The sequence below is a fragment of the Phaenicophaeus curvirostris genome, chromosome 34 (assembly GCF_032191515.1).
Source record: "Phaenicophaeus curvirostris isolate KB17595 chromosome 34, BPBGC_Pcur_1.0, whole genome shotgun sequence".
NCBI lineage: Eukaryota > Metazoa > Chordata > Aves > Cuculiformes > Cuculidae > Phaenicophaeus > Phaenicophaeus curvirostris.
The window spans coordinates 1,833,524-1,859,784 of NC_091425.1; the positions used below are offsets into that span (position 1 = coordinate 1,833,524).

At 54.0% G+C, this 26,261-nt stretch overlaps 1 protein-coding gene across 1 annotated transcript in view; it reads right to left on the reverse strand.

The window, feature by feature from the left end:
* Positions 1-26,261, reverse strand: part of LOC138732645 (filaggrin-like) — a 46,611-nt gene that overhangs the window by 10,698 nt on the left and 9,652 nt on the right. The window contains exons 4-10 of the mRNA XM_069879286.1: positions 11,421-11,427; positions 10,202-11,104; positions 6,850-7,578; positions 3,893-4,478; positions 3,313-3,512; positions 1,433-2,381; positions 471-1,259 (exon numbers count right to left, since the gene is read on the reverse strand). Of these exons, the coding sequence (XP_069735387.1) occupies positions 471-1,259; positions 1,433-2,381; positions 3,313-3,512; positions 3,893-4,478; positions 6,850-7,578; positions 10,202-11,104; positions 11,421-11,427 (4,163 nt within the window). The remainder of the gene's footprint in view (positions 1-470; positions 1,260-1,432; positions 2,382-3,312; positions 3,513-3,892; positions 4,479-6,849; positions 7,579-10,201; positions 11,105-11,420; positions 11,428-26,261) is intronic.

The following is a 26,261-nucleotide window of genomic DNA, read 5'->3' on the forward strand; positions in this document are numbered from 1 at the left end:
CCCCTTTGCCGCGCTCCCCTTCGCAGCGCTCTTTCTCTCCTGCTCCCCTTCGCGTGCCCTTCCTCCCCTGCTCCCCTTCGCCGCGCTGCCCTTCGCCGCGCTCTTCCTCGCCTGCTCCCCTTCACATGCTCTTCCTTGCCTGCTCCCCTTTGCCGCGCTGCCCTTTGCCACGCTCTTCCTCGCCTGCTCCACTTCACCGCACTCCCCTTTGCCGCCTCCCTTTCTCTGCACTCCTCTTCGTGCACTCTTTCTCGCCTGCTCCCCTTCACTGTGATGCCCTTCGCTGTGCTCTTCCTCGCCTGCTCCCCTTCGCATGCTCTTTGTTGCCTGCTCCCCTTCGCCGCCTCCCCTTCGCCGCGCTACCCTTTGCTCGCTCTTCCTCACCTGCTCCTTTTTGCCACGCTCTTCATCGCCTGCTCCTCTTCTTGCGCTCTTCCTCGCTTGCTCCCATTCGCCGCGCTCCCCCTCACCTGCTCCTTTTTGCCACGCTCTTCATCGCCTGCTCCTCTTCTTGCGCTCTTCCTCGCTTGCTCCCCTTCGCCATACTATATTCGCGCGCTCTTCCTCGCCTACTCCCTTTCGCCACGCTCCCCTTCGCTGCCTCCCCTTCACCGTACTGCTCTTCGCGCGCTCTTCCTTGCCGCCTCCCCTTTGCCGCGCTGCCCTTCGCCGTAGTGCTCTTCGCGCGCTCTTCCTCGCCTGCTCCCCTTCGCCGCGCTCTTCCTTGCCTGCTCCTCTTAGCGTGCTCTTCCTCACCTGCTCCTCTTTGCGCGCTCTTTGCCGTGCTCCCCTGCACCGCGATCCCCTTCGCCATGCTCTTCTTCGCGTGCTCCTCTTTGCCGCGCTCCTCTTTGTGCGCTCTTCCTTGCCGCCTCCCCGTTGCCGCCTCCCCTTCGCCGCGCTCCCCTTCGCCATACTGCTCTTCACGCGGTCTTCCTCGTCTGCTCCCCTTCACCGCCTCCCCTTCGCTGTGCTGCCCTTCGGCGTAGTGCTCTTCGAGCGCCCTTCCTCGCCTGCTCCACTTCGCCGCGCTGCCCTTCGCCGCGCTGTCCTTCACTGCACTATTCCTCGCCTGCTCCCCTTTGCTGGGCTCCCCTTCGCTGCCTCCCCTTCGCGTGCTCATCTTTGCTGCGCTCCTCTTCGTGCAGTCTTCCTCGCTGCCCCCACTTCGCCGCCTCCCCTTCGCCGCGCTCCCTTTCGCCATGCTCCCCTTCGCCACCTCCCTTTCGCTGCGCTGCCTTTCACCGCGCTGCCCTTCGCTGCCTCCCCTTCGCCGTACTGCTCTTCACACGCTCTTCCTTGCCGCCTCCTCTTCACCGCGCTCCCCTTCGCTGCCTCCCCATCACCATACTGCTCTTCGCGCGCTCTTCCTCGCCTGCTCCCCTTCGCGTGCTCTTCCTCGCCTACTCCCCTTCGCTGTGCTCTTCCTCACCGGCTCCCCTTCGCCGCGCTCCCCTTCGCTGCATCCCATTTGTCGTACTGCTCTTCGCGCGCTCTTCCTCGCCGCCTCCCCTTCGCCGCGCTCCCCTTCGCCACCTCCCCATTGCTGTACTGCTCTTTGGGTGCTCTTCCTCGCCGCCTCCCCTTTGCCACGCTCCCCTTCGCCGCCTCCTCTTCGCCACATCCCCTTCGCCACGCCCCCCTTCGCCGCCTCCCCTTTGCCGTACTGCACTTCGCCGCACTCTTCCTCGCCTGCTCCCGTTCGCGCGCTCTTCGTTGCTTGCTCCGCTTCACCGCGCTCCCCTTCGCCACCTCCCCTTCGCCGTGCTCCTCTTTGTGTGCTCTTCCTCGCCTGCTCCCCTTCGCCGCGCTCCCTTTCACCGTACTATATTCGCGCACTCTTTCTTGCCTACTCTCTTTCGCCCCACTCCCCTTCGCCGTGCTCCCCTTCGCTGCCTCCCCTTCGCCGTACTGCTCTTCACGCGCTCTTCCTCGCCGCCTCTCCGTCGCCGCGCTCCCCTTTGCCGTGCTCCCCTTTGCCGCGCTCCCCTTTGCCGTAGTGCTCTTTGCGCGCTCTTCCTCGCCTGCTCCCCTTCGCCGCGCTCTTCCTTGCCTTCTCCCCTTCGCGCGCTCTTCCTCGCCTGCTCCCCTTCGCCGCACTCCTCGTTGCCGCCTCCCCTTTGCCACCTCCCCTTCGCTGTACTGCTCTTCGCGTGCTCTTCCTCGCCGCCTCCCCTTCCGTGCCTCCCCTTTGCCGCCTCCCCTTCGCCGTGCTACCCTTCGCTGTAGTGCTCTTCGCGTGCTCTTCCTCGCCTGCTCCCCTTCGCCGCGCTGCCCTTTGCCGCGCTCTTCCTCACCTGCCCCTCTTCGCGCTCTCTTTGCCGCGCTCCCGTTCGCCGTCTCCCCTTCGCCGTACTGCTCTTCGCCATGCTCTTCCTCGCCTGCTCCCCTTCGCCATGCTCTTCCTCACCTGCTTCTTTTCGTTGCACTCTTCCTTGCCTGCTCCTCTTTGTGTGCTCTTCGTCACCTGCTCCTCTTCGCGCGCTCTTTGTCGCCTGCTCCCGTTCGCCGCGCTCCCCTTCGCCGCCTCCCCTTCTCCACCTCCCCTTTGCCGCGCTTTTTCTCACCTGCTCCCTTTCGTGTGCTCTTTCTCGCCGCGCTGCCCATCGCCGCGCTCTTTCTCACCTGCTCCCCCTCGCGCGCCCTTCCTTGTCTGCTCCCCTTCGCTGCGCAGCCTTTCGCCGCGCAGCCCTTCACCGTGCTCTTCATTGCCTGCTCCTCTTTGTGCGCTCTTCGCCGCCTGCTCCCGTTCGCCGTGCTCCCCTTCGCCGCCTCCCCTTCTCCTCCTCCCCTTCGCCGCGCTCTTTCTCACCTGCTCCTCTTCGCCACGCTGCACTTCGCCACACTGCTCTTCGTCGCACTCTTTTTCGCCTGCTCCTCTTCACGCGCTCTTCGTCACCTGCTCCCCTTCGCTGCGCTCCCCTTCATGTGCTCTTCCTCGCCGCGCTCCTCTTTGCCGTGCTCCCCTTCGCCGCCTCCCCTTCGCCGCGCTCTTCGTCGCCTGCTCCCCTTCGCGGTGCTCCTCTTCGCGTGCTTCTCTTTGCCGCGCTCCTCTTCATGCGCTCTTCCTTGCCTGCTCCTCTTTGCCGCGCTGCCCTTCACCGCCTCCCTTTCCCTGTGCTCCCCTTCGCTCTGGTCCCCTTCGTCGTCTCCCCTTCATCGCGCTCCCCTTCGCCATACCACTCTTCGCCGTGCACTTCCTCATCTGCTCCTCTTTGCACGCTCTTCCTCGCCTACGCCCCTTCGCCGCCTCCCCTTCGCTGTACTGCTCTTTGCGCGCTCTTCCTCGCTGCCTCCCCTTCCGTGCCTCACCTTTGCCGCACTGCCCTTCGCCATTTCCCCTTTGCCGCCTCCCCTTCGCTGTAGTGCTCTTCACGCGCTCTTCCTCGCCTGCTCCCCTTCGCTGCGCTCTTCCTTGCCTGCTCCCCTTCGCGTGCTCTTCCTTGCCTGCTCCTCTTCGCGTGCTCTTCCTCACCTGCTCCGCTTCGCCGCGCTCCCCTTCGCTGCCTCCCCTTCGCAGCCACCCCTTCGTTGTGCTCCCCTTAGCCGTGCTCCCCTTTGCCACCTCCCCTTTGCCGTACTGCTCTTCGCGCTCTCTTCCTCGCCTTCTCCCCTTCGCTGTGCTCTTCCTCGCCTGCTCCTCTTCACCACGCTTTTCCTCGCCTGCTCCCCTTCGTGCGCTCTTCCTCGCCTACTCATCTTCACGCGCTCTTCCTCGCCGCCTCCCCTTTGCCGCGCTCCCTTTCGAAGCCTCCCCTTCGCTGCGCTCCCATTCGCCGCCTCCCCTTCGGTGCCTCCCCTTCGCCATACAGCTCTTTGCGTGCTATTTCTTGCCTGCTCCCCTTCGCCGCGATCCCCTTCACTGCACTGCTCTTCGCTCACTCTTCCTCACCTGCTCCCCTTTGCGTGCTCTTCCTCGCCTGCTCCCCTTCGCGGCCTCCCCTTCGCGTGCTCCTCTGTGCCGCGCTCCTCTTCGTGCACTCTTCCTCGCTGCCTCCCCTTCGCCGTGCTCCCCTTCACCGCCTCCCCTTCACCGCTCTCCTTCGCCGCGCTCTCCTTAGCCGCCTCCCCTTCGCAGCCACCCCTTCGTTGTGCTCCCCTTAGCCGTGCTCCCCTTTGCCTCCTCCCCTTTGCCGTGCTGCTCTTTGTGCGCTCTTCCTCGCCTGCTCCCCTTCCTGCTCTCTTCCTCGCCTTCTCCCCTTCGCCGCGCTCTTCCTCGCCTGCTCCCCTTTGCTGCACTACCCTTCGCTGCTTCCGCTTCGCCGTACTGCTCTTCACGCGCTCTTCCTCGCCTGCTCCCCTTCGCGCGCTGTTCCTCGTTGCTCCCCTTCGCCATGCTCTTCCTCGCCTGCTTATCTTCACCACGCTCTTCCTCGCCTGCTCCTCTTCGCCACGCTTTTCCTCGCCTGCTCCTCTTTGTGCGCTCTTCCTCGCCTGCTCCTCTTCGTGCGCTCTTCGTGCGCTCTTCGTCTGCTCCCCTTCGCCGCGATCCGCTTCGCCGTACTGCTCTTCACGTGCTCTTCTTCACCTGCTCCCCTTCGCCACGCTGCCCTTCGCCATTTCCCCTTCGCTGCCTCCCTTTTGCCGTACTGCTCTTCGCTCACTCTTCCTCACCTGCTCCCCTTCGCTCACTCTTCCTCGCCTGCTCCCCTTTGCCGCACTGCCCTTCGCCGCGTTGCCCTTCGCCTTGCTCTTCCTCGCCTGCTCCCCTTTGCCGCGCTCCCCTTCGCCGCCTCCCCTTCGCATGCTCCTCTTTGCCGCCCTCCTCTTCGTGCACTCTTCCTCGCTGCCTCCCCTTCGCCAACTCCCCTTTGCTGTGCTCCCCTTCACTGCTCTCCTTCGCCGCTCTCCTTAGCCGTGCTACCCTTCGCCACCTCCCTTTCACCACGCTGCCCTTCGCCGCGCTGCCCTTCACCACCTCCCCTTTGCCGTACTGCTCTTCGCGTGCTCTTCCTCGCCTGCTCCCCTTCGTGCGCTCTTCCTCGCCTGCTCCTCTTCGCTGTGCTCTTCCTCGCCTGCTCCCTTTCGGCACGCTGCCCTTCGCTGCCTCCCCTTCGCCGTACTGCTCTTCGCGTGCTCTTCCTCGCCGCCTCCCCTTTGCTGCGCTCCTCTTCGAAGCCTCCCCTTCGCTGCGATCCCCTTCGCAGCCTCCCCTTCGCCGCGCTCTCCTTCGCCGCGCTCCCCTTCGCCGTACTGCTCTTCGCTCACTCTTCCTCGCCTGCTCCCCTTCGCCGCGCTGCCCTTCGCCGCACTCTTCCTCGCCTGCTCCCCTTCGCTGCGCTCCCCTTCGCCGCCTCCCCTTCGCCGTGCTCCCCTTCGCTGCCTCCCCTTCGCCGTAGTGCTCTTCGCGCGCTATTCCTCGGTTGCTCCCCTTCGCCATACTGCTCTTTGAACGCTCTTCCTCGTCGCCTCCCCTTCCACGCCTCCCCTTCGCTGCTTCCCCTTCGCGTGCTTCTCTTTGCCGCGCTCCTCTTCGTGCACTCTTCCTTGCCGCCTCCCCTTAGCCACGCTCCCCTTCTCCGCCTCCCCTTCGCTGCCGCCCCTTCACCGCGCTCCCCTTACCATTCTCCTCTTCGCCACCTCCCCTTCGCTGCACTGCCCTTCGCCGCGCTGCCCTTCGCCGCCTCCCCTTTGACGTACTGCTCTTCGCCGCGCTCTTCCTCTCCTTCTCCTCTTCGCCGCGCTCTTCGTTGCCTGCTCCTCTTCGTGCGCTCTTCATCACCTGCTCCTCTTTGCGCGCTCTTCGTTGCCTGCTCTCCTTTGCCACGCTCCCCTTTGCCGCGCTCCCCTTTGCCGTGCTTCCCTTCACCGCCCTCCCCTTCGCTGCCTCCCCTTCTCCTCCTCCCCTTCGCTGTGCTCCCCTTCACCGCGCTCTTTCTCACCTGCTCCCCTTCACATGCTCTTTCTCGCTGCGCTGCCCTTTGCGGCTCTGCCCTTCGCCGTGCTGCCCTTCGCCGCACTCTTCCTCGCCTGCTCCCCTTTGCGCGCTCTTCATTGCCTGCTCCTCTTCGCCGCGCTCTTCCTCGCCTGCTCCCCTTCACCGCCTCCCCTTTGCCGCGTTGCCCTCCGCCACCTCCCCTTCTCCGCCACCTCCCCTTCTCTGCCACCTCCCCTTCTCCGCCACCCCTTCGCTGCGCTGCCCTTCGGCGTAGTGCTCTTCGCGCGCCCTTCCTCACCTGCTCCACTTCGCCGCGCTGCCCTTCACCGCGCTGTCCTTCACTGCACTATTCCTTGCCTGCTCCCCTTTGCCGGGCTCCCCTTCGCCGCCTCCCCTTCGCGTGCTCCTCTTTGCCGCGCTCCTCTTCGTGCAGTCTTCCTCGCCGCCCCCACTTCGCCGCGCTCCCTTTTGCCGCGATCTACTTCGCCGCCTCCCCTTCGCCGCGCTCCCTTTCGCCATGCTCCCCTTCGCCACCTCCCTTTCGCTGCACTGCCTTTCACCGCGCTGCCCTTCGCTGCGCTCTTCATTGCCTGCTCCTCTTCACCGTGCTCTTCCTCGCCTGCTCCCCTTCGCGCGCTCTTCCTTGCCTTCTCCCCTTCGCCGCGCTCCCCTTCGCCGCGCTCCTCTTCGCCGTACTGCTCTTCGCGCACTCTTCCTCGCCTGCTCCCCTTGGCCGTGCTGCCCTTTGCCGCGCTGCCCTTCGCCGCCTCCCCTTCACCGTACTGCTTTTCGCACACTATTCCTCGCCTGCTCCCCTTCGCCGTGCTCCCCTTCGCTGTACTGCTCTTTGCGCTCTCTTCGTCGCCTGCTCCCCTTCGCCACGCTCCTCTTTGCTGCCTCCCCTTTGCTGCGCTCTTCCTCACCTGCTCCCCTTCACCGCGCTCCCCTTCGCCCCCTCCCCTTCGCCATACTGCTATTTGCGCGCTCTTCCTCGCTGCCTCCCCTTCGCTGCCTCCCCTTCACTGCGCTGCCCTTCGCCGTAGTGCTCTTCGCGCGCTCTTCCTTGCCTGTTCCCCTTTGCCGCGCTCCCCTTCGCCGCCTCCCCTTCGCATGCTCCTCTTTGCCGCCCTCCTCTTCGTGCACTCTTCCTCGCTGCCTCCCCTTCGCCAACTCCCCTTTGCTGTGCTCCCCTTCACCGCTCTCCTTCGCCGCTCTCCTTAGCCGTGCTACCCTTCGCCACCTCCCTTTCACCACGCTGCCCTTCGCCGCGCTGCCCTTCACCACCTCCCCTTTGCCGTACTGCTCTTCGCGTGCTCTTCCTCGCCTGCTCCCCTTCGTGCGCTCTTCCTCGCCTGCTCCTCTTCGCTGTGCTCTTCCTCGCCTGCTCCCTTTCGGCACGCTGCCCTTCGCTGCCTCCCCTTCGCCGTACTGCTCTTCGCGTGCTCTTCCTCGCCGCCTCCCCTTTGCTGCGCTCCTCTTCGAAGCCTCCCCTTCGCTGCGATCCCCTTCGCAGCCTCCCCTTCGCCGCGCTCTCCTTCGCCGCGCTCCCCTTCGCCGTACTGCTCTTCGCTCACTCTTCCTCGCCTGCTCCCCTTCGCCGTGCTCCCCTTCGCCGTACTGCTCTTTGCGCTCTCTTCGTCGCCTGCTCCCCTTCGCCACGCTCCTCTTTGCTGCCTCCCCTTTGCTGCGCTCTTCCTCACCTGCTCCCCTTCACCGCGCTCCCCTTCGCCCCCTCCCCTTCGCCATACTGCTATTTGCGCGCTCTTCCTCGCTGCCTCCCCTTCGCTGCCTCCCCTTCACTGCGCTGCCCTTCGCCGTAGTGCTCTTCGCGCGCTCTTCCTTGCCTGTTCCCCTTTGCCGCGCTCCCCTTCGCCGCCTCCCCTTCGCATGCTCCTCTTTGCCGCCCTCCTCTTCGTGCACTCTTCCTCGCTGCCTCCCCTTCGCCAACTCCCCTTTGCTGTGCTACCCTTCACCGCTCTCCTTCGCCGCTCTCCTTAGCCGTGCTACCCTTCGCCATTTCCCCTTCGCCGCCTCCCTTTTGCCGTACTGCTCTTCGCTCACTCTTCCTCACCTGCTCCCCTTCGCTCACTCTTCCTCGCCTGCTCCCCTTTGCCGCGCTGCCCTTCGCCGCGTTGCCCTTCGCCTTGCTCTTCCTCGCCTGCTCCCCTTTGCCGCGCTCCCCTTCGCCGCCTCCCCTTCGTGTGCTCCTCTGTGCCGCGCTCCTCTTCGTGCACTCTTCCTCGCTGCCTCCCCTTCGCCAACTCCCCTTTGCTGTGCTCCCCTTCACCGCTCTCCTTCGCCGCTCTCCTTAGCCGTGCTACCCTTCGCCACCTCCCTTTCACCACGCTGCCCTTCACCGCGCTGCCCTTCACCACCTCCCCTTTGCCGTACTGCTCTTCGCGTGCTCTTCCTCGCCTGCTCCCCTTCGTGCGCTCTTCCTCGCCTGCTCCTCTTCGCTGTGCTCTTCCTCGCCTGCTCCCTTTCGGCACGCTGCCCTTCGCTGCCTCCCCTTCGCCGTACTGCTCTTCGTGTGCTCTTCCTCGCCGCCTCCCCTTTGCTGCGCTCCTCTTCGAAGCCTCCCCTTCGCTGCGATCCCCTTCGCAGCCTCCCCTTCGCCGCGCTCTCCTTCGCCGCGCTCCCCTTCGCCGTACTGCTCTTCGCTCACTCTTCCTCGCCTGCTCCCCTTCGCCGCGCTGCCCTTCGCCGCACTCTTCCTCGCCTGCTCCCCTTCGCTGCGCTCCCCTTCGCCGCCTCCCCTTCGCCGTGCTCCCCTTCGCTGCCTCCCCTTCGCCGTAGTGCTCTTCGCGCGCTATTCCTCGGTTGCTCCCCTTCGCCATACTGCTCTTTGAACGCTCTTCCTCGTCGCCTCCCCTTCCACGCCTCCCCTTCGCTGCTTCCCCTTCGCGTGCTTCTCTTTGCCGCGCTCCTCTTCGTGCACTCTTCCTTGCCGCCTCCCCTTAGCCACGCTCCCCTTCTCCGCCTCCCCTTCGCTGCCGCCCCTTCACCGCGCTCCCCTTACCATTCTCCTCTTCGCCACCTCCCCTTCGCTGCGCTGCCCTTCGCCGCGCTGCCCTTTGCCGCCTCCCCTTTGACGTACTGCTCTTCGCCGCGCTCTTCCTCTCCTTCTCCTCTTCGCCGCGCTCTTCCTTGCCTGCTCCTCTTCGTGCGCTCTTCATCACCTGCTCCTCTTTGCGCGCTCTTCGTTGCCTGCTCTCCTTTGCCACGCTCCCCTTTGCCGCGCTCCCCTTTGCCGTGCTTCCCTTCACCGCCCTCCCCTTCGCTGCCTCCCCTTCTCCTCCTCCCCTTCGCTGTGCTCCCCTTCACCGCGCTCTTTCTCACCTGCTCCCCTTCACATGCTCTTTCTCGCTGCGCTGCCCTTTGCGGCTCTGCCCTTCGCCGTGCTGCCCTTCGCCGCACTCTTCCTCGCCTGCTCCCCTTTGCGCGCTCTTCATTGCCTGCTCCTCTTCGCCGCGCTCTTCCTCGCCTGCTCCCCTTCACCGCCTCCCCTTTGCCGCGTTGCCCTCCGCCACCTCCCCTTCTCCGCCACCTCCCCTTCTCCGCCACCTCCCCTTCTCCGCCACCTCCCCTTCTCCGCCACCCCTTCGCTGCGCTGCCCTTCGGCGTAGTGCTCTTCGCGCGCCCTTCCTCACCTGCTCCACTTCGCCGCGCTGCCCTTCACCGCGCTGTCCTTCACTGCACTATTCCTTGCCTGCTCCCCTTTGCCGGGCTCCCCTTCGCCGCCTCCCCTTCGCGTGCTCCTCTTTGCTGCGCTCCTCTTCGTGCAGTCTTCCTCGCCGCCCCCACTTCGCCGCGCTCCCTTTTGCCGCGATCTACTTTGCCGCCTCCCCTTCGCCGCGCTCCCTTTCGCCATGCTCCCCTTCGCCACCTCCCTTTCGCTGCACTGCCTTTCACCGCGCTGCCCTTCGCTGCGCTCTTCATTGCCTGCTCCTCTTCACCGTGCTCTTCCTCGCCTGCTCCCCTTCGCGCGCTCTTCCTTGCCTTCTCCCCTTCGCCGCGCTCCCCTTCGCCGCGCTCCTCTTCGCCGTACTGCTCTTTGCGCACTCTTCCTCGCCTGCTCCCCTTGGCCGTGCTGCCCTTTGCCGCGCTGCCCTTCGCCGCCTCCCCTTCACCGTACTGCTTTTCGCACGCTATTCCTCGCCTGCTCCCCTTCGCCGTGCTCCCCTTCGCCGTACTGCTCTTTGCGCTCTCTTCGTCGCCTGCTCCCCTTCGCCACGCTCCTCTTTGCTGCCTCCCCTTTGCTGCGCTCTTCCTCACCTGCTCCCCTTCACCGCGCTCCCCTTCGCCCCCTCCCCTTCGCCATACTGCTATTTGCGCGCTCTTCCTCGCTGCCTCCCCTTCGCTGCCTCCCCTTCACTGCGCTGCCCTTCGCTGTAGTGCTCTTCGCGCGCTCTTCCTTGCCTGTTCCCCTTTGCCGCGCTCCCCTTCGCCGCCTCCCCTTCGCATGCTCCTCTTTGCCGCCCTCCTCTTCGTGCAGTCTTCCTTGCCGCCCCCACTTCGCCATGCTCCCTTTCGCCGCGCTCCCCTTCGCCGCCTCCCCTTTGCTGCCGCCCCTTTGCTGCGCTCCCCTTCGCTGCCTCCCCATCGCTGTACTGCTCTTTGCCTGCTCTTCCTTGCTGCCTCCCCTTTGCCACGCTCCCCTTCGCCGCCTCCCCTTCGCCATTTCCCCTTCGCCGTGCTCCCCTTCGCCGCCTCTCCTTCGCTGTACTGCTCTTCGCGTGCTCTTCCTCGCCTGCTCCCCTTTGCTGCACTGCGCTTCACCGCGCTCTTCCTCGCCTGCTTCTCTTTGCGCGCTCTTCGCTGCGCTCCCTTTCGCTGCGCTCCCCTTCGCCGCCTCCTCTTCGCCGCCTCCCCTTCTCCTGCTCCCCTTCACCGCGCTGCCGTTCGCTGCGCTGCCCTTCGCCACGCTGCCCTTTGCCGCCTCCCCTTCGCCGTGCTCCCCTTTACCGTACTGCTCTTCGCGTGCTCTTCCTTGCCTGCTCCTCTTCGCCGCACTGTTCCTCCCCTGCTCCCCTTCGCCGCCTCCGCTTCGCTGACTCCCTTTCGCCGCACTCCCCTTCGTGCGCTCACCTTCGCCGTGCTCCTCTTCGCCTGCTCTTCCTTGCTTCCTCCCCTTCGTCACGCTCCCCTTCGCTATACTGCTCTTCGCGTGCTCTTCTTCACCGTGTTCCCCTTCGCCGCGCTCCCCTTTGCCGCGCTCTTCCTTGCCTGCTCCTCTTCACGCCCTCTTCCTCGCCTGCTCCTTTTCACGTGCTCTTCGTCACCTGCTCCCCTTCGCCTGCTCCCCTTCGCCGCGCTCGCCTTCACCTGCTCCCGTTCGCCTGCTCCTCCTCGCGGTGCTCCCAGGGAGACTGTTTAAATCTCCTGCGGTAGCCCCTGGGTCTGCCCCCTCCCGTCAGGCTCCGCGCGGGACCAGCGTGTGGGGGCTGGCAGGACCCCCACCCCCTCCTGTTTTTTTCTAGGATTTTCCTGGCTCCAGGAAGCTCCCACCGCCTCAAGAATTCCACCCCACCTCAGAACTCACCGTCCTGCTGCCGGGTGCCGCCAAAGAAGCAGTGTTAATCCCAAAGAAGCAGTGTTAACTGCGTCTTAACTTCAGGTTGCCTGTATAAACCTCTTCCCTTGCCATGCATTTCAAAATTAATATTTCTGTCAGGACAGGAGTAACCGAGCTAAGCTGGCTTTTGGGACAGAAGAAGGTAATCGTTATCCCTGTTTCAGCAAAAACCATCTAATGCTTTACACTGACCATATGCTGCTGAAGCCTTGCTCCTAAGGGTCCTTTATTTAGAAGAACAACTCCTGGGCAGATAGCCTCATAAAGCATGAACAAAGCAGTTCTCTTACGTCAGCACTTACTGCAGTGGCGGTTACTGTGTTTTCATATGTGCTTGTGTAATGCAGTTACCATCCAAACAATGAGTCAGAGACTGGAAAGGGCAGAACTGTCCCCAGGTCGGTTTTAGAGCAGATCCCAGGCTGAGCGGCAGTTCAGACACGCGTGGTATATTTGCTGGTGGGGTGTGACTGGGGTGAATTGTGCAAGCGTGACTTGGCTTGCAACTCCTCCCTGATGCTGTCACGTCATAGCAAATAGCAGGAAAACTCCACAGGGCATAAATAAACGTGGGTCTTGGACTAGATTCTCCAATAACATTTGCTTCCAGTTCTGTAGGTTACCTTTTATGGGGGGAATACACACTTGCCTTTAGCTGTCTTGGTAAACTTCTCCCCCCTCAATGCTCTTCTCACATTTCTGTGTCTGTCAATACCAGAAGGCATTTCCTTCTGTCCTGTTTTTGCCTTGTGGTGCCCTCCTGGCACCATAATTGTGGCCTCCTCTGGACTCCTTCCTGTCCAGAGGTCTCCAGAACTCCAGATGAGGATTCATCTGAGCAGAGCAGTGGAATGCTCCCTGCGACCTGCTGGTCACGCTTCTGATGCATCCCAGGATACAGTTGGCTAACTCTTATCATGTAGGATTTTAACATAATTTGAGTCGAACATCATTAGTTCGTTATCTGTTAGTTTCTTATCTGTTTCTCTTCTGTGAGATAAGACCACCAGTGACTAATACCAGTGCATCTGGAAGCCTTGCGTCCTGTCTCCACTTCATTCATTTTCCTCCTGCTATTTTAGTCTCTCTTCAGATGTTTACTCAACGGCTTGGTGGCAAGCAGTAGGCACAATTTGTGCCATGGTTTCATGCGGTGACCTGGTGAGTCACATGGCTTCACACTGTTCTCTGGCTTTGAGAACGCATTATCAACAAAAATATCTGCAGGGTGAGATTTGCCATTTCTGCCCCTGAAGTGGCCAGAACTAATCTAATGCTGATGCGCACAAATGTTTGTGCACACGGCACTGAGTTCATGGCAAGGAGCATTTTAGTTTTGCTCAAGAGCTAGTGTGTCTGAAGAGTTGTGCTGATACAAATTCACAGCATGGATTATGACTTTAATAAACCAACATAATTTTTTCCAGGAGAAGCCCTGCCAAGGTATCTTAACCTTGTTCCTTCTCCTTACTGCACACAGGGAGTGTGTTCAGAATTCCCTGTTTATACCTGCTGATAACGTGCTGTAACTAATGAATAAACCTTTTGTGGAAACTCCTAGTGTTTTTATAAACACAAATTGCAATACATACTCAATCATTCATAATGAAATAGTTAGTACACCAAATAAAGGAAATGCATTTTATTGTTATCTCATTATAAATGCCTAAGCACTTCCAGCAAAGTACTGTATATGCAGATACCTATGTTAGGTACCTATTTAAAAAGCCTTATGGGAAAGAAGACAAACCTCCAAATTAAGTATATGCTGTAAATTCCACGCAGTTCAACAGAGGTTGCCAATGCAGTCACTGTACACTAATACTTTCTGCTACAGATGGTGAACTTGGTGAACTGACCTCAATTTCTCACTATGATGCTGGTCAAGTCTTTTGGAAAGCAACAGCCAATTGTATTGATTATGAAAAATGTTCATAAAGCACTTTTGTTTTTGTGAGGGAGAAGTGGGTGCATACAGCCTGCTGGGACTTAGTTGAAAACTGAAGTGTGAGGAAGGATGAGGGGATGGTTTAGAACCATTCCAGCTCCAAACCTGTCCACAAGCCGTGTGTCTCTTGGGAGCTGTAGGTCAGACCTCCCGTGTCCTCCTCTTCTCCTGCAGGCCAATGTTCTCGACTAGATGTTGTCCATCAGTGGTTGATCTGGGGCAGGGACTCTCCTGATGTGCCGTGATGTTAGCAAGACAAATGCCTGTACTGCCCCATGGGAACAGCTGTTCTCCTTAGGGGAGCAGTGCAGCAAAGGGGGACCTCACTTCCATCAGGTACCATCCTCTGGAAAACTGTAGAAGTCTCCAGGATCAAGTAGAAGTACCAATCCAAGTGTTCTTACTCTGGAGGAAAAGGGAAGACATCTGTGCTTTGGCTTTGCTATTCCCAATGATGGGACTTCCTCCGGGAGCTGAGGAGCACAGAAATACTTGCTGATGGTATGTGCAAATACAGCGGAACGGAAAGAGATTTCTTGAGATGCTTCCCAGAGTGACATACCTGTCATACCAGCTGGGTTGGTGACTGGCAAGAGCATCCACGATGCCATTCAAGTAGTTTATGCTAGTAGTCCATATGCTGCTTAACTGCAGTCGGGGTCTAATTTTTGGAGGGAACTGGAGCAGGTTTCCTCCAACATTCCCCAAGGATCAGGAGATCTTCCCAACAGCTTCTAGTTACCCGTAGGGAAACTGAGGCATGCAGAAGTGGTGTGACTTGCTTGGGGTTATTCCATGACAAAAACATACCTCCCACAGGCTGAATGTACCCCGGGTCAGCGCTCCAGCTCTCTCGTACACGGTGTTTCACAAAGCTGGAGCGCACTTGCAACCTATTGGCTGTTAGAGCATGCTAATGGACAGCCCTTAAGGGCTAGTAAAACTCGGTATCTACCATATGTCTGTATTCTGATTTTTGGAGAATTTGATGGCTGGACTGGCAGCCCTGCAAGCTGAAGTGTATCTGGTACTTTCCCCTGCAACATGCCTCATGCTCCTTAATGAAGAAAATGCTTACGAAGCTTAATTTCAGTGCTGTTAAACTGCTTGCTCTTCTTCTGAAGCTAATACAAAGGAGCCAACTGCATTTTTAGTTTTATTTTTTAAGGCCCAGAAGGAGGAAGGCGAGTGCAGATAAGCAGATGTGTCTAGTTAGTGCTTGTCATTTGTCTTGGTGAGAGCCTTGTGATTCCTGATATTTCACAGGTCCTGGAGGGAAGGCAACTGTACAAACCCTTCAGTTCATTAAAGAGAGGCCACAATAGTAGAAACCCTGATGCCTATCAAGGCTGGTTTCTATGTGAGTCTCCACCCTATTCACTCTTGTCTCCCTCCTGACACCTCTACTGCTGTCCTTCACCCTGCAGCTATTAGCAAACCAATTATTAGCACAGCTTTTGAGTGAGGTTTAGGTGGTCAACTGCTGAATTCAGAAGGATAACAAGGTGTTCAAGCTTTTTCTCTGAGTGCTAGTCTAGGTCTCTTTCCTCAGCCCTATATGTGATTTTTGGGAAGAGATAATTACATACCCACAAAACACCTACTACTTTGTCAAACTCGGCTAAAATTTAGCCAACTGTTGCAAAAAATCTTGGGAAAATTGGTCTGGGAGGACCAACATAGGCAGTGCAGCTAAATAAATCCATTTTTCTCTGGAAACAGGGCTAGAATTGTCCCAGAAAGACTCTGAGAGTTCATCAGTGCAAAGTCTGCATTCTTGGACAGCAATTAAATATTCTTTCTTGGAAACATCTGAAGGGAATTTCATGGTGTACCTTGGCAAAAGCTGAGTTGACAAAGTCTCTCTTGGTGGAGTATCATGGATTTAGGGACATCCTATTGACACTGGGTGTGTTTTCTTTCTGTTCCCATGTCCTAGTTTACAGTTCCTCCTTTGATTTGCACACTTCCAAGTGTGCACAGTTTTTTAACATTAAGTATCAAGTTGGACTCATGAAATATTTTTTGGAGTAGACAGGTTTTAAGTAAAATGTGTGCTGAGTGCTCTTCTTCCCTTGGCTGCTAGATGAAGTATTCAGAACAAATCAGAAAGTAGCTTTAAAAATTAAAGACCTCAAAGTCTCTTTTAAAGGATAAAGTAGAAAATATTTAATTGGTTACCCCAGGGAAAAATTAAAAGCTACCATGAGGTCATTCCCAACCGTGAAGGATGAAGAAATCTGTGAAATCTTCTCAGGCAAGAGGGACAACTGTGTCCTGGTGTGCATCCAGCTGCCAGCTGGTAAAGGGAGATGGTTATCCTGCTCTATTCCACACTGGTGTGGCCCCACCTTGGGCCCTGTGTGCAATTTTGGGTTCCAAATGATAAAAAAAAAAGATCTAAAGCTACTGGAGAGCGTCCAGATGAGGCCACAAAGTTGGTGAAGTGTTTAGGGGGGGGAAACTGTAGGAGGAGTGGCTGAAGTCACTTGGTCTGTTCAGCCTGGAGAAAAGGAGAGTGAGGGGAGACCTCATCGCAGTCGACAGCTTCCTGGCAAGGGAAGGAGGAGGAGCTTGATGAGCCTTTTGGAAATGTGGCTCTGAAACGTCACACCTGGGAATACAAATCCAAGGTGACTGAAGGTTCATGCAGGATGTTATTGAGAGATGGTCTCCATTGCTTTTTTCCCGCCCCCATAGAAGTCTCCTCTGTGTTTTTTTCTGAGTGCTGACCTTGGCAGGAGGCAGGATCCCAACCTTGAACAGGCATCAGGCAGGGGTCTGGTGTAGGGGGTATTTGCCATGTTTCTGTCTCGCCTGTTCACAGTTCTGAGAATGCGAGTATAATTGGGAGGATATATTTTTAATCGTGTTTTTTTTCTGAAGCCCTTGGATATAAGCAAATTAACTTTGATCTCTGGCTGCTAAATGAAAGACTTTTGTCTGGATCAGGTGGAAGAAGTTCCCTTAAATAACTAGGATAAAGAAAAACGCAAGGTTGATGAGGGCTAATAATACTTCAGTGGGATAGAAACAGTAAACCCTCAATGCAAGCTTAGGGTAAGGAGAGCTTTCTGAGTGTTGTGGTGTGAGCTGGCTCGCCACGTGAGACCGAGCCTCAGTGCAAAAGCTGAAATGGCAATTGCAAAAACAGTTACTGGTGATGATTATTTGAGTATGAGCCATATTTCTGCTTTTCTATGAGAAAATGTGAAGCAATGTCAGAACTTCTTTGTTATGGACAGGTACGTTTTGCCATCCTGGTCCTGTGCATGGTGGTGAATGGTTGTATCCTCACATCCCTGGGCTGCTTGTTCACCTGTGTAATCAGCTCTTCCTCTTCCTTGGCTGCTTTAGTTCTTTTTTTTTCTACTTGCTTGTATCAGTGTTCACAAATTGGTTCAGCAAAGTGCATGTGTTGATGTCACTGGTGCTTAATTAATGCTCCTGGTTGCTAGAAGATAGATGGAACTGAGGCAAATGTGTTGGCTCCTGCTGAGTATGCAGCTTGGTTTAAGGAGTACTCAGAGGATGAGTATGTGTTTGCATATAAGATTCCTAAGTAGATGGATGGTATAGATCAGGACATGAAAAAGGATATTGAAGGGCGTGGATCTGTTGGAGCGAGGCCAGAGGAGGCCACAGAGATGATCTGAGGGCTGGAGCACCTCCTGTGCAAGGACACACTGAGAGAGTTGGGGTTGTTCAGCCTGGAGAAGAAAAGGCTCCAGGGAGACCTTAGAGCAGCTTCCAGTGCTGAAAGGGGCTCCAGGAAAGCTGGGGAGGGGCTCTGGATCAGGGAGGGCAGGGACAGGACAAGGGCGAATGGTTTTCAGCTGAAAGAGGGGAGATTGAGGTGAGATCTTAGGAAGAAGTGTTTTGCTGTGAGGGTGGGGAGGCCCTGGCCCAGGTTGCCCAGAGCAGGGGTGGCTGCCCCATCCCTGGAGGGTTCCAGGCCAGGCTGGATGGGGCTTGGAGCAACTGATCCAGTGGGAGGTGTCCCTGTCCATGGCAGGGCTGGAACTGGATGGGCTTTAAGGTCCCTTGCACCTGAAACTATTCTGTGGTTCTATGAAAAATCAAGTTCCTTTCCGAGTTACTTGAGAAAGTACAATTTCAATGGGCAATCTTGCAAGAGCTGAATATTTTTAAGGACTTCTAGAAGTATTTCAAGAAGTGACTCCTTAAGAGCTATTTCATTTTTCAGCGTGTCTGGATGTCAGCAAAGCCCTGTTTTCACTAGCATGCTGCCGTTGTCTTGCCAAGTCGAGTTAAATGAGATGAGCCTGATATGAAATGGAAATGCGTACCAGGGAAATAGTCATAAGACAGTGGTTATGGAGGAACTTTTAAAGACGTCAGATGAAATTTGTCTTTAATGAAATTTTCTTTAGCCTTGGTTTTACTTGACCAAAACTAAGCGTTTCTTTCTACCCTCCTTATTTTTTTTTTTAATCAGGAAAACACTTCTTATTAACAAAGAAAGGTGTTCCATGATGGGAGATGGTCTCACTTACCGACTATACGTTAGCTACACAGATAAAAATGTTTTAAGGCAAAGGATACTTTGTTGTACTTGAGAACTGCCTGCTTAGTGATTTCACTTAGTATGCTACTACACAGCAATTTCTGTGAAATAGCAGTGAGGGCACGTTTGTGAAAGTCTTGGCTCCTATCCAGGCTGCAAATGAGCATGAGATCAGTGGAACGAGATGTTATTTTTCCCAATTTGGTGTGCTCACCCCTGCTAGCAGGTATGAGGTTCAGTTCACATCCATTTAATTAAGGTACTTATGTTATACTAGTGGGGAAGGAAAGTTGTTTTCAGGTCAGAAAGAATTTATTAAGAACAAGAAAATCAAGTTACCAAGTAAGATGGGCTAAATCAAAAGCTTTTATTGAAGCCTCTGTACATAAGGACTGTGGGTAATGATGAACTTGCATCTTAACCATCTCCTGGCTTTCTAATTGCAGGAGACAAGTTGTATGTGACTTCTGTGTTGTATGTGTATGTTTTTTTGCTATATGAGGTTTTAATATAGAAAGGTACTTTGCAGGTCAAGTGATTCCAGCTGGGGCAAATGGATCACATTTGAAAACCCTGAATTCAGTATTACAGACTTTGAACACTCTGTGAAGAGACCTCAGTTGTCACATAGGTGTCCTTCTGGGTTGGTTGCTCTAGTGGTCTGCACGGCAGGGACCAAGGACGTTGGCCTGGACGTGTGCCTTTGAAGCACCAGCCAAAGCTCAGTGTACCACTCTTCTGAAGATGCATTTAAGTTTTACTTGTAGTGAACCTCGAACCTATTAAGCTAACATCAAGTTTTGAATTGCCTTGGTTGAGCTGGTGCAGACCTCTGTGTGTGTTTACACTCATAAATCAATTGAAACACTGTGGGAACATTCTACAGAGAACAAGGCCTGGATGCTGTGAGATTGTTTAATACTGAACAACTCTAACAAGGCCTTGAAACAGAGAGCCAAAAGATAAACAGGGGCCAGCTGGGAGGAATGCAGCAGCTAGTTCAGGAGGAATGAGCACCAGCTGAAAGAAAAACAATTGAAGAGAACTATCAACATAGTTAATTTTAGTGTAACTTGGTTTCTTAGTATGTGCAATAGTTTAGCCAATAATATGTTAGTAATAGCCTTATGGACAGCTACCTTTAACCAGTAATACACTGTAGATACCCTCGTGGGCACCCAGTTATGTAACCGAAAAGGGTTTATAAAGAAATAGCTAAGCTCAATAAAGTGAACACTCGCTGATCATATTGGTCTCTGTGTTTGATTCCGTGATGCTCCCATCAACAAAATGCAAGCTGCATCATCTTAGTGAAATCCGCAGGAAAGCAGCGCAGTATTGCCCCCCCTCCCAGCACTTCACCAGCCTTCCCCTTAAACAAAAACAAGACCAAGAGGAAACAATTCTTGGTGACCCTTTGCAGATTCCCTGGGATGTGGCGTGTTGCTCCAGCAATGGCCGTTTGGTTGTGCTGCAGCTGCTCACGTGTTCCCTGAATGTGGACTCAGGATGGAGAAGAGCTGGTGGCAGCAGCTGGTGAGGGGTCCTGTCTATGCCTCTCTGCTTCCAGCTCAAGCTTCCTCAGCAGAGAAACCTGAGCTGCTGCTGTGGGTCTCCTGTTGGTCCTCCAAAGCATCCCTCACCTTGTTTTCTCCCCATCTTGTTTTAAGAGACCACAGGGTGTTAATTCCTTCTTCTCAGATGTGACCGTGTCAGCTTTGCCTTGGGCAGAGCCAACTGTGGATTACCTTTCTTCTCTGAATCCTAGTGCTTTCACTTCAAGTCTTTTGTAAATCCGGTTTTGATTTAGTGATTTTTGTCCTTAGGGGATTTTTCTGGATGGAAAGAGGGAAAACAAGCCTTTCTTCTCTCTGCTATGCTCTGTTAACTTAAACCTCCCTGCATGGAGTTCTCTCAGTCCCCTTTGCAGACTGTATGATTTCCTATGGCTCCTAGGAGAGAGAAGCAAATGCTTCAAAATTCAGACTACAGTGTGATCAGTCCTGGAGAGAAGAGAAAAAGGACAATTGTTTGCTCCTGCTCCCATCTGCAGAGACTCCACGTGGCTAACCAGAGCAATGGGGATCCTAGATTTTTGGTTTAAATCACAGAATCACAGAATCACAGAATAACCAGGTTGGAAGAGACCCACCGGATCACCGAGTCCAACCATTCCTACCAAACACTAAACCATATCCCTCAGCACCTCGTCCACCCGTGCCTTAAACACCTCCAGGGAAGGTGACTCAACCACCTCCCTGGGCAGCCTCTGCCAGTGCCCAATGACCCTTTCTGTAAAGAATTTTTTCCTAACGTCTAGCCTAAACCTCCCCTGTTGGAGCTTGAGGCCATTCCCTCTTGTCCTGTCCCCTGTCACTTGGGAGAAGAGGCCAGCACCCTCCTCTCTACAACGTCCTTTCAGGTAGTTGTAGAGAGCAATGAGGTCACCCCTCAGCCTCCTCTTCTCCAGGGTAAACAACCCCAGCTCTCTCAGCCACTCCTCATAAGGCCTGTTCTCCAGCCCTTTCACCAGCTTTGTTGCTCTTCTCTGGACTCTCTCCAGAGCCTCAACATCCTTCTTGTGGTGAGGGGCCCAGAACTGAACACAGTATTCGAGGAGCGGTCTCACCAGTGCCGAGTACAGAGGGAGGATAACCTCCCTGGACCTGCTGGTCACGCCGTTTCTGATACAAGCCAAGATGCCATTGGCCTTCTTGGCCACCTGGGCACACTGCTGGCTCATATTCAGTCGGCTGTCAACCAACACCCCCAGGTCCCTCTCCTCCAGGCAGCTTTCTAGACAGACTTCTCCCAGTCTGTAGCACTGCATAGGGTTGTTGTGCCCCAAGTGAAGGACCCGGCATTTGGCCTTGTTAAACCTCATGCCATTGGACTCTGCCCAGCGGTCCAGCCTGTTCAGATCCCTTTGCAGAGCCTCCCGACCCTCCAGCAGATCGACACTTCCACCCAGCTTAGTGTCGTCCGCAAACTTGCTCAGGGTGCATTCGATGCCTTCATCCAGGTCATTGATGAAGACATTGAACAGGGCTGGACCCAGCACTGAGCCCTGGGGAACCCCACTTGTCACTGGCCTCCAGCTGGATTTCACACCATTTACCACCACTCTCTGGGCCCGGCCATCCAACCAGTTTTCCACCCAGGAGAGTGTGCGCCTGTCCAGGCCAGAGGCTGACAGTTTCTCAAGCAGAATGCTGTGGGAAACTGTGTCAAAGGCTTTGCTGAAGTCCAGGAAGACCACATCCACAGCCTTTCCCTCATCCAGTAGCCGGGTCACTTTGTCATAGAAGGCGATCAGGTTAGTCTGGCAAGACCTGCCTTTTGTGAACCCATGTTGACTGGGCCTGATCACCCGGTTCTCTTGCATGTGCTTCATGATAGCACTCAAGATCACCTGTTCCATGACTTTCCCTGGCACTGAGGTCAGACTGACAGGCCTGGGTGAATCCCGTCCGGCCCCATAGACTTGTGACTGTCCAGTCGGGCTAGCAAGGCTCTGACCACCTCCTCTTGGATCATGGGAGCCTCATTATGCTCCTCTAGCTCCTGGGTTTGTACACAGGCGGAACGACCCTCCTTACGACTAAAGACTGAGGCAAAGAAGGCATTAAGTACCTCAGCCTTTTCCTCATCCCCTGTTACTGTTGTCCCTTCTGTGTCCAATAGGGACTGTATGGTCTCCCTAGTCCACCTTTTATTATTTATATATTTGTAGAAAGATTTTTTGTTATCTTTCACTGACTTGGCCAATCCAATTTCTAGCTGAGCCTTAGCCCTTCTGATTTTTTCCCTACACAATCTCACTTCCCTCCTGTAGTCCACCCAAGAGGCCTGTCCCTTCTTCCAGAGGCCATAAACATTTCTTTTCTTCTTGATATCCCTCAAGATCTCTCTATTCAACCAAGCTGGCTTTCTCCCCTGCCGGCTTTTTTTCCGGACCATGGGGATGGCTTTCTCCTGAGCTGCTAGGACCACCCCTTTGAAGAGCTCCCAGCCCTCCTGGGCTCCCTTGCCCTGGAGTACTGTCTCCCATGAGACTTCACCAACCAGCCTGCTGAAGAGATCAAAGTCTGCCGTCTGGAAATTTAATGCTCCTGTCCTACTAACCACCCTCTTCACTTCACCTAGAACAGAAAACCCCATCATCTTATGATCACTTTGTCCTAGATATGTCACACACCATGTCTATGTTACGTAAATGCCACGTACACACCATGCATATGCCATGCACAAGCCTTGCACACAGAAGCAACGTGCCACACTCATGCCTTGCACACAGAAGCAACATGCCACACGGTGTTCATGTTATGTACTTGCTGTTTACACACCATCCACATGCCTTGCACACGCTAGCACACGCCAATAAGATGACGCACTAGCCATGTACACACCATCCACATGCCATGCATACACCACTGTGCCCATACACACGCTGTGCACATGCCAGGCTCATGCCACAAGCACGCCATCCACATGACACGCACACGCCTTGCACACACAAGCAACATGTCACACACCATGTGCTTGTTATGTTTCTGCCTCGTACATGCTGACACACAGCACAGACACGCAGCACGCTGCCCTCCCGCTGGCTGCGGCCAATGGGATGCAGGCTGGGACTGGGAGAGGGACAGCGCCCCGTGTCCCTCCCGTCCCCCCAGAACCCTCCTGTCCCTGCCCAGGGTGCTGCGCGAGGCCGGGGGGAGGGTCTTTCCTCTTATGTCTGCTCACTTTTTTAGTTTCTCTATGACAGCTTTATTGGACTTGACTTTTAGCCTCATGACTGTGCATAAGACGTGGCTGAATGTGACGGGAAGACTGCTGGGGAAATGGCAAGAAGAGGATTGACAAGAAACAGTGGAACATGCCCTTTAGAGTTTGCTGCTCGTCCTGCTGCTGAGAAATGAGAATGTCTCTGAATTTGCTACTGCGTGAGACAGATTAAAGACGTTTAATAAAAGTTCAGTTCTATCTAAATGGTAGATGGGACTATGCTTATGTAAAGCATATTGTATGTAACTGTAACCCATACGCTTCAAAGCACTGTATTTCAGCAGCTAGAACATGGGAGGAATCTTCTAATCTGTACAGGTTTTTAACAATGATAATTGACATTTAGGGTCTTAATAACATCTATAATTTTATATCATTTCAATCAAGCCTGGCTGTCATACATTGAAATTTCAGTAAAGCCCCAACATTTTATACTTAGGAGTAATTTCTTATTACCCATCCTAAGTGGGATGCTATAGTTTTGCTGTTAAAAGGGTGGGTCTTGTTCAGAAACCTCTGCAGGTCATAGTTGGGTTGTTTAAGTCTCTGCCACACCTGTGGTCAGCAACTAGGTACAGGTGAAGCGTTTGCCCCTTAAAAGGCCTCTTGATTTACAGCTGCCTCTCACCTGCAGCTTGAGCATTCAGTGAAGGAAGGGGCTACAGAAGCCTGCCTTTCTTCCTTCCTTTGCTGGGTTTTGAGCAGTCGTGTGGTCTTCTTTGTGGGGCATTTGAGCCTCCTGTCATCGTTTCTTCTGTGAGTTTCAGGTAATGATTTTGCTTGTGGATTTGCTTTTTAGTCTTAGAGTAAAATTGGTTTGCAATGTGGCAGCTTCGGAGAGATGTTACCACAAACATTTGCAGTCAATGTCATCTTTGTTTGTTCTTGTTTTATTAGTAGAAGTAGGGATGTTTTTTTAGTTTGTTTTTTTTTTTAATCTATTGGGGCCCTAAGGATTTAGGCTCAGCCTAAATAAGATTTCCAGTGTAGTTTTAGCGATAGCTGCTACTGTTTTTCCCAGAGGTGGTTTGTTTAATTTGGGGTTTGTGTCATAAGCAGTTGAAAATTATATTTGCCCAGAGCTTTTTGATGAAATGCCCAAGAAAACTGTTAGCTTGCCTGTATTACCAGGATTTTTTTTTTTTTTCTAAATTTACATCAGTACCGGAGGACTCAAAGGAGGTAAATACGAGAACTGTATTTAAAGCACTTTCTAGGGGAGAGTTAGTAAACTATTCACCAGTAAGGCTGTGACAACTGTGCCAGGCAAGTTATTGGAAATGGTAACCAAGAATGGAATTAGAGGGTATGGCTAAGTGTGGTGTTTGGGGTTATCCTACCGCATGCATCTGTCGGAGTTTTTTGAGGAAAACTGCAATCATGTAAATTAGGATGATTTGGTTGATGCTGCTTTATCTACTGTTTAGACGATGTTTTCTCAAGAGCAGGAAGAAAAAGCTATTCCTATGCACTAGCTAAAGCTATGTATGGATTTTTTTTGCCGGCACAACAGAACTGCTGAGTTCTGTTGACTTACTGAATGAGAGTATTGGGGGGTGTGTGTGTTGAATTTCTGCCCTCTTTTGTGCTTTTCTGTTGTTGCTTAACTCCTGCTCAGAATTGAAAATGTTTTGAGTAGAGAGAATGTAAGAGGTTTTAGATGTAGTGCCCACTTACACGAGAATTGTACTGTTATCATGTTTTTAGAAAATGTTTTCATTTATGTGGTGACTGTTCCAAGTAGTTTTATGTAGAAAGCCTTGTTTAAAAAGCAGTGAATAGTGAGCTCTTGCAGAGGAGTTAAGGTTGTTCAGACAGGGTAGATGAATGTGGTCCAGAAACACTGCTTTTTGGTCAAGTGAGTAAACCAGAAACTGAACGATGCTCTTCCTTGCCAAGCTGTGTGCGGCTGTGCCATCATGGAATTTCCTGTTGTGTGTTTTCACTTTAGGAAAACAGATAATTTGGTTTATGCTTTGATCAAAATACTTTGCTGCGCTGCTTTTCTGATAGTACTCTTGGGATACCAATTGCAAGGGTTGTTTTTTTTCATATTTTATGTGTTTTATTACATGACATTTCAGACTGCAATGCTGAACAAAACTGCTGCAATTTTGCTGTAATTATAGCTCAGCCCTAACTCGGTCTCTGCCGTTTCTAGAAGTTGTTCGAAAACCATCACTTGGCTTGGCACAGTTAAATACAATTGGCACTCTCTGTTCCGTAAAGGTACTTAATGGAGCCACTGTGCAGGATGAACTGGTTTTCACACTGGGATGCAGTGGGGTTTATGCAAGTTAGCACAGAGGTCACTGCCAGCCCTGTCCACATTGTGTCTCTCTTAGCTGGAGTTGCTGTGTGTTGCCTGGAAAACTCCCTCAGTTTGGTTCTGGCTTCTGCAGTACATCCTCACGTAAAATTTCACACAAGGAGTAACCGAAACAGTTGTGTAACTGGAGGGAAGGGATAATGCAAGCACCTTCCCATGTAGCTAGGGAACTCCCTCTGTTAACCAGGCTCTGTTTTCCTCTCCCCCATAGTGGGGAGGGCTTGCTACTGTGCCTGACTCCTTTATTGATGTGAGGCCGGAGATTATCATAAGATCAGAAAGTGACTGTCTGCAGAAGCAAGAATGATGATTAAGACCAGATATTGATCATCTGCCCATGTCTTGTGTCTTTAGTCACTGAGGAAATGCCAATCCAAAAATTCCTACTTGCCAGTCCATGGGAAGAAGAATATTTTTTCTGTAATGATGACAAATTGTCAAGTCTGGAATTCAGTGGCTGTATTAATATCAAGTGCGTCTTTTTTTTCTTCATTGAATTTTAAGGCAAAGCTTCTGGAATCCATACAAACAGGTGGGAGGGGAAGGAGCCCTCTGTCTGACCCAATATATGCATCTGCCTGATCTAGGCATGTTTCAAACTCCTTTTCCCCTCAAAGTGCATAAAGGCTCTGTATGTTTCATAGCATTTCTCAGTATCCCTTTTATCAGTGCAGCTTTTTACTCTTTGAGCACTTGTCAGTTTGGCTTAAATTGCAGGCATTAAAGGGCTTAGGCCGGACGTTCTCTTTTGGAAGCTTAGTGTAGGGCATCCCATAGTCCTGGAAGTGCAGTACAGCTCAAAGGAATGATTATCTGAGTGATGAATGCTGTATAAGGCAGTTATTCTGACAGTGCTTCCCTGTCCCTGGAATGCCACCCACCTCTGGCTTAGGTAAGCAAAGCCCCAACCGTGACTTGCTTTTGTCTTTCTCACAAAGTGCCGTCTTGAAGATGAATCAAAAAATTAATCTTGAGGGGAAAAAACATCTACTGCTATTGATGTTGTTTATGAAATGTTTATGATGCTGAAAAGGTGGCACACGTGAGCGTTAGGCATACCTGAATACTCTAAGCAGTCACTACGGAAGCTTAAAATATTTGAATGCATAAAAGTAGTAGGAGCCACTGGGAAATGTCTATTTTTTTTATTGTGTATTTAGATTTGTAAAACTTGTTTTATGGACTTAATGATTCTGTACAGTTCAATAGATC